This window comes from Montipora foliosa, chromosome 6 (genome assembly GCF_036669935.1).
Source record: "Montipora foliosa isolate CH-2021 chromosome 6, ASM3666993v2, whole genome shotgun sequence".
Taxonomy (NCBI): Eukaryota; Metazoa; Cnidaria; class Anthozoa; order Scleractinia; family Acroporidae; genus Montipora; species Montipora foliosa.
Window position 1 is genome coordinate 15618696 of NC_090874.1, and position 7500 is coordinate 15626195.

At 37.5% G+C, this 7500-nt stretch overlaps 1 protein-coding gene across 2 annotated transcripts in view; it reads left to right on the forward strand.

Moving 5' to 3' along the window:
- LOC138006824 (protein PBDC1-like) overlaps positions 1-7500 on the forward strand; it is a 29962-nt gene that overhangs the window by 16483 nt on the left and 5979 nt on the right. For both annotated transcript variants that reach the window (XM_068853412.1, XM_068853410.1), the window contains exons 5-7: positions 2938-2985; positions 5802-5869; positions 7361-7404. In XM_068853412.1, coding sequence (XP_068709513.1) covers positions 2938-2985; positions 5802-5869; positions 7361-7404 — 160 coding nt within the window. The remainder of the gene's footprint in view (positions 1-2937; positions 2986-5801; positions 5870-7360; positions 7405-7500) is intronic.

Consider the following 7500-nt stretch of genomic DNA (forward strand, 5'->3'; position numbering starts at 1 on the left):
ACAGGTTTGGTAAGTTCTAATTCACCCCTAGAGGTAAGCTGTACTACACCAATATACACTGTATCCTGAATTTGTTCTTCTAAAGGCAAAAAAAAAAATAGCCTTTTTCTGTTGCGGAATCTACAATTCTGTTGTGGAATCTACAATTCTCTTGAAGGAACTACAACTGTTGTGAGTTAACTCTAACATTTCCCATAATTTAAACCAAAATAATAGAATATAGAGCAGATTTCTAACATAATACTTTTTCCATTCACGTGGGGAACAAAATCATAAATGAGTGCACTTTCAGCGCAATCCACTATTTTGTGGCTTAAGTTATCTCTTTAACCTGTTTACCATTTTCGGTCAATGTTAACAGAACTGACACTAGGAAATTACTGAGCATGTACAGTTCACATTTATGGAGTATTGTGGGTAATTTTAGTTGGCTTGCCAACTTTGTAAGGCATGTCAGAACTAATTGCTGAATGAAAACTACATGTATGTCTAGCAGTACTGAAAGAAGCAGAAAGTTTTGAGAAAAGTTGAAAAATGATGAAAAAAACTGGAAGCTTATCGAAGAAAGGTATGAAGAGCTGAAACATTTGAAGGAAAACGTACCTCAAGGGGAAATCATCATCCATGAAGATTTTGATGAAAATTTCCAACTGAAACACCAGCGTGAGATCATGGCAGCTCATTGGTCAAATGCAATGGTTAAGTTCTCTGTTCACAGCAGCTGTGTACCTGAGAGATCACCAGGGAGACGTGCAGCATAAATCAATTGCTGTGGTCAGTGATGAATTGTCCCATGATAAATCAAGTGTGTACTCCTTCAATTCAGCCATACAGCTGTACTTGAGGATATGAAGAAAGAAACTAAAGTAAACAAGGTTCACTATTGGAGCGATGGTGCTGCCTCCCAGTTCAAGAATAGATACAACCTTTCCAGTGTTTTGTTTGAAGTGAAGCCAGTACCTTGTGATGGAATAGGAGCAGAGGTGAAGAGAGCAGTATGGCGTTCAATCCTACGAAGTAATGCAGTGGTAACCAGTGCAGAGGAGTTCTTTGAGACTACTCAGAGGGTGTGCAGAAAGATCAGTCTTGTTCCTCTCTGAGCAGCAAGTTAAAGATGTGTCAGATAAGCTCTCTGTTAGATGGCAGAATTGCGGGGCTATCCCTCACACACACTCTGTCCACTGTGTGGCAAAGTGGAGTGATTCAACCCTGGTAATTGCTAAGAACTCACAGTTCCTCATAAGGGATGGCTGCCAAGAGCACACCCTGATATCTAAGCCCTCTGTGCCAAGAGCTTCTCCATCAAACACGCAGTGTGAGGAGCAGGTACTTGTACCCTCACCAATAGAAGAATTACATGTACCCACATTACGGACTGCTTCTCTGTTTAACTAAATGTTACTGTTGGGTGTCATTCAAATTTCAAAGTTTGGTCAGTTTTTGACTCAAATGTTTCATTGCTGCATTTTTTACGCCCTAGTCTTCCCAAAGTAGTTTCTAGTCAAAAGCAACATCATTTTTATAATTATTGATTAGGTAGTTGTGATGGGAACATAAACAGTGCATAAGTTTTGTCTTGGAAATAAGTTAAACAAGATCATAATTATAGTAATTAAATTAAATGTTGTCAGATGGACTTCTTAAATTATTTCAGGTTTAGAGTCTGATTATTTTACATGGCATGTAATGTAGTGTGGTCGATAGTGTCACTTTTTATGGAATTGCATTTCATTAAGGTACATCTCATGCTCATTTTAGTGATGCAACTGCTTTTATGTTATTATACTGTAGTTGCTATGCTATTGCAAGTTCAATTTTTGTTCGTAAGTGCTTTGCTATCGTTGTTGTTGTTGCATTAATAAAAGTACCTGATGCAGATTCCACAACATAGATTCTGCAACAGCACCATCATTTAAATTGAACCAATGATGATAGGGATGTGTTCAACAAAACTTAAATGTTTTGACATTTGTATAAGAAAGATAAAATGCCCTTTACTGTAAAGCAGACAGACATTTTAAATTCATGCCACATTCAGAGATCTCCTAATTTGAATATATGGTGTTATGAAAATAGAGAATTTTGTGTGTACATGTAGATTCTGCAACAGCCATGTAATTTAGTATGGCCTCCTGATCATCATTATCAGTATATGAATCAATTGAAACTACTCTTGTGCATAGACCTACCGGTAATAGTCATCTACCATGCAGAAGTGGTATTACTTTGCTCTGTTGCATAGATTTTAAGATATGCCACACCAAAAGGCTCTGAATGTAGATTCCACAACATACGAAATACTGTGGAAATTATGACAATCCAACACAGACTTGAGCAAAAATCATCTATCACTGTTAAAGTCCTGGTGATGCTTATTTTTTTAACTGTTTCATGAACTGTTTGTTTAAATATTTTTAGTGTGTGGAGTGTACATAGTACTTTAAAACAATTTCTATCATAGTATATCCACACGTTTTAGCGGGCCGTTGATTTTTGGCCGATCCAGTTGGGTCCTGGTAACTAATGATTCCAAAGAAGTCAAGAACGTAATTCCATTTTGAATCGTCAGAACATTCACGGCATCCGAAGGGTAACTTCTATAAAGACTTAACAAAAACCACTAGATTTTCAACAAGTCTACTATTCGTACACTTTTCCATATTTTGTTCTGAAGAGATGCGATCAAGTTACTTCTTTGACATCATTAGTTTACCAGGGCCCAACTGGCTCGGCCAAAATTTTTTGCATATTAATCAAATGCCCGCTAAAACGCATGGATATACTATGGGGGAAATTTTTTTGAAGTACTACACTTCAGACTGTAGAAAAGTGAGAAGTTCAAAAAGGGGGAAAAAATAAGCCTCATAGGGACTTAAACACACTCTTGTAGCATTTCTTGCAAGACATGAGATGGATTCCATGTTGATATTTCTACAGGTGGATGTCATTAGAGTGGAAGATTTTAAATCAGATGAAGCCAAAGTGGTAGGGTTTGCTCTCATTGACACTATTTCCACAAATGCAACTTATTAAATTTTAAACTGTTTTTCAGCAAATCATTGCAAACATCTCTTAAAGTGGTACTGCGACCAAAAAAACAATTCTTTTTTTTCTTTGGATTTCAAATTTATGTTAACTAAACACTAACTGACCCAAGTTTTAAGTTCTGATTTTAAAAAGACACCTGTTTATTTTAACTGGAATTTTCTTATTTATTGGTCCGCCATTACTAACTTTAAAATCTTGAGAGAACTGGGTCGAGGAGAAAATGACGTCAAAGACTCACTATTTTAAGAATGCAATGCGTGTGTACGCGGCCGAATTAATATGCAGCACGGGAGTTTCGGGCTTTCAGACTTTTAAACCCGTGTTTTGCATATGTAATAAATTGCGTTTACACGCTGAAATTTTAAGCTAGTGAGTAAATTACGTCATTTTCTCTAGATCCAACCCTCTGAGGTCCAATCGGCCAGTTTTGAACGTGAGTAATGGCGGACCGTGAAATCCAAAACTTACACTCAAAATAGACGGCGTTTGGATAAAACTCAAAGCTCAAACTTTTGCCAGGTAGGTGTTAAGCAAACACGCTTTCAAAATCTGGAGAAAAAAAGGAAATGATTTTTTGATCATAGTACCACTTTAAGCTTAAAGCTTCAACAACTAAATAATTTATTACAGAGCAGTTATCACCAGTGTCATGGTTAGAGTCAGGGCCCTCTTAACTGTTAAAATTAATAGATACAGGATTGATAACTTTATTAACATGCTGGTGTTATTTAGCAGAGGGGAAAAGTCCCTTCCACTAATTGTGGACACCTAAACATTACAGCAAAGTTTCCTAACCCTAACCTACTAAAATTTAAAATGTAAAAGGGATTTGTGGAACATAACGTCTAGCTTTTCCAGAAATTACTGTCAAACATTTTGGCGAGGTTCGATTAATGAAATCAATAAGGATTTAAATGGACTTGAAAATGGAGGATTTCTGACTTCAGTCGGAATGTCGTACCATAGCACCTAAGCAACATTTTGTTTCCTTTATTCTTGGAAACAAGAGGTGTTGAAGTCGGAGAAGAAGGTAAAGGGCCCGGGGGGAGGAGGGGGACCACGTATGGAGGGTGGGAATGCTCGACGAAATTTTGAATTAAACCCCTGAAGGAGACCAACTTTCTTCGTGGAGTTTTTGACCCTCAAAAAGAGACCACATGTAAAACATATTAAATAAGTATTTTTATATTTCTTCGCGTGAAACCCTAAACGAGACCTTCACGGCTACATACTGTATGGGCTACAAATAATGGCGTTCTCCCCAGAACACCCTAAGTGAGATCAAAATCCAAAATTTACACCCCTAAGTGAGACGATGAGCATCCCTACCCCTTCCACATGCAGCCAAAAGTACAATAGGAAAATTGAACGTAGCAAAAATCTCCCACATTTTTTTTGCTGATGGTAACTTTTTATTTTCTCGGTACAAAATTTGTTGTTTTCATGTCGCAGATTTTGTTGCTAATGACAAAATATTCTTCTGCTCTTCCTAAAAACTGTGTATCAATATTTGTTTTGCATAAAGCAGGCTAACAAAACCTGTACCTTTCTTAGTTCGCATTTTTGAGCGTTATGCACCTATTAATGGGGAAGGGAGTACGTGCAAGAGGCAGGGATTTGATGCCTGAGACTGAACCCCCCGCCCCCCCTCCTGTCGGGCTTTTGATCGCGAGGCGACTTCGGGGGCGCAAATTTTTTCTTTGACCGAAAGAAGCCAGGTATCAGTTCAGATGCGTTTACCAAGTCTGTCCCTCAAGGCTTTCTCAAATTCATGCTTTAGTTGGAGAAAGGTAAGAAAGTATTTATTTATTTTCATCGCCATAATCCGATACTTTAAACTGTCATCTAAGCAGATTTTGTCTATTTTGAGAAAGTTTTTATCTTTAAGTACCCATCTGATTTTTAACTGTGATTGAAATCGAATTCCACCATAAAGGTCATAGGATTTTTTTTACGGGTCACTGATCCGACCTGTTTCGACATGTTGAACATATAAAGCACAAACAAACCCAGTTTCAAATGTTCTTTTATTTGTTTTGTATAGTATTATAGTATTGTTGGCTTAGATTCTTTACCCCAGAGTGGGGCTTTTTTTGACATTTTTGATTGATGTTAGTTTCCCACCCTGGGGAATTTGATTGAAATGTTTCAACAATTGTCAAATTCCTGCCCCTTGCCCGCCCTCCCAATTCCCCCCCCCCCCCCCCCCCCGTGGGATTTAAATTGATAGGTGCATTAAAATACGTAGAACTTTCGGTCCTATGTTTCTGACTGCAAGTCGTATATTTTGAGGTCTCCCATCCAGATACTAACCCCGTTGGACAGGGATTACCTACAATGAACTTTTGTCGTGGAAAGCTGTCAGACGTTCAGAATACGTGCTTAAATTGCCGTGCAAAGAAGTTGTAAGGGAACTTGAAAATGATCAACATGTCGCCTCGAAGCCAATTTTTCTTGATTCCCTCTTATTTTCTTCAATCTTACTGGGTTTAGTATTTTACTAGTAACCACATGTCTTTTCGGGGGGCTATTTACCTGAGACATCTACCATGGCACTATTATAATGATACATACAGTGTATATACGGTACTAAAACAATAATATTTAGTGGGTGCTGTTAGAGCCACATATTACGCAAAGACAACTTGAATCTCCTGGAAAACAAAATGCAGCTCGGTTGACAGTCATGGAATGAAGCGGTGTGTTGCTGCACTACCACACATACGCAATGCGTGCCTGTTTTTTCTTTTTAGAAATGGAGGCCATTTTGTCACATGTATGAAGGAAAGATTGACGACTATAACTTTGGAACTCTTTTAAGGCAAGAAGTTCTTCAGTTTCCTCTGGTTTGCATATTTTACTTAGTCCATTTAGTGCAAAGATGATAGTTTTCTCATTTGTCAAATCCATAAATATTCCAAGTTATCATCTAAACGTGTGATAACAGGCATTTAAGGACGTTCGCACTAATTGTTTGTGCGCAACTTTTACTGCGCGGGTAACGCGACTGTAATATGTCACGCATTACTTCAAGCATTAGTTAAGATCTTATGGTGACAAAAACACCGGGAAAAAATTTCCAGATCGGCTCAAGAATGGCACATTTATTTCGAATTCATCATGGAACGTTAAAGAGAAAGGACCGGGAACCTGGAAAAAGGCGCTAATCGAGTAGTGGTTGAAAGTTTTGAAAACTCGAGGAAGGGTTAGTTTAATAGTCAGCGACGTTGCGTAAATTTAATGGGGTTGGGTTTTTTTTGGTGTTTTTAATTTCGTTACAAACTTCTTCGTTCAAAATGAGTGCATGTTTTTGAAGTTCTTTTTCTTTACTTTCATGACAGTAGAGCAGAATTATCTTCTCTTCCTCATCCACTTGAATAGTGCGGACCTGTGAGGAAACAGCCAGAGATTATACTTCCCAAAAACCACACTCCAGAAGATGAGAAAGGCGGCAATGGCGAAACATGATACAAAACACTAACCAAATAAAGATAACGCCTGCTTAAAACTTCGTTGCTAAGCTCGACAAAGTTTTTTTTTTACAAAAACCTTTCATCGATCGATCCTGTCTTGGGTTCCAGTCCTTCCCCTACAGGTCACGCAAAATCGTGACAAACTAAATTGCAACATCACATCGATTTTACTCGTTTAGGTCATCGGTGACCCTTATTTTTTAAGACATGAATCACTTGCTCTTCTTACAATCTATAAAATAATTTTATGATGAAATGAAAAAAAATCACAATGCAAGAAGTGCTGAGTTCCGGAAGTGGTTACAACGGGTAGCGCTTGCGAAAACGCTCGTTGAGGATTAACTCTACTGTTTACGACATCCCCAGTGGCATGCAATTACCTAAAAAACCCACTCCTATATTTCTGTGCACAGAAACATTCACTCTAATATATCATTTTTGTGATTTTCAACGGGTGAGTAGAGGAGGCTACATCTCGTTATGATGACCTATCTATCGAAATTAGGGCATTTCTCCCTTGCCTTTTTCTCCGAAACAAGGTCGGTGACCCCCCAATGTTTTTTTCATTTTTGGAATAAGTAATTTATGACCTAACTTCAGGCGAGAAATGTAACAAATTTCAAAGTGGAAAGATTTTCCCGTGAACGTCCTTAAATTTTTTTCAAGTGACAAAAAGAGTCTTTAACCTATTTAATTTTTTTCTGTTTTTCATTACGTCATTATACTTAATAATAGGTACATTTACAGGCCCTGCAATGTCCATTCACATGATGAAAATGATGTTATCTTTGTTAATTTGTTTTGCTTAAAATAGAATTATTTTTGTCTTTCGTTTTAAGAATTGATTGCAAGAGGGGCTATGATGAAGACAATACCATCTTAGGTAAAACAAAACTGAATTTATAGTATTATGCAATAATTTCTTTGTTCCTTGGTTACAACTTAAGTCTGATTAGCATATGAACATCAGTGATTTTTT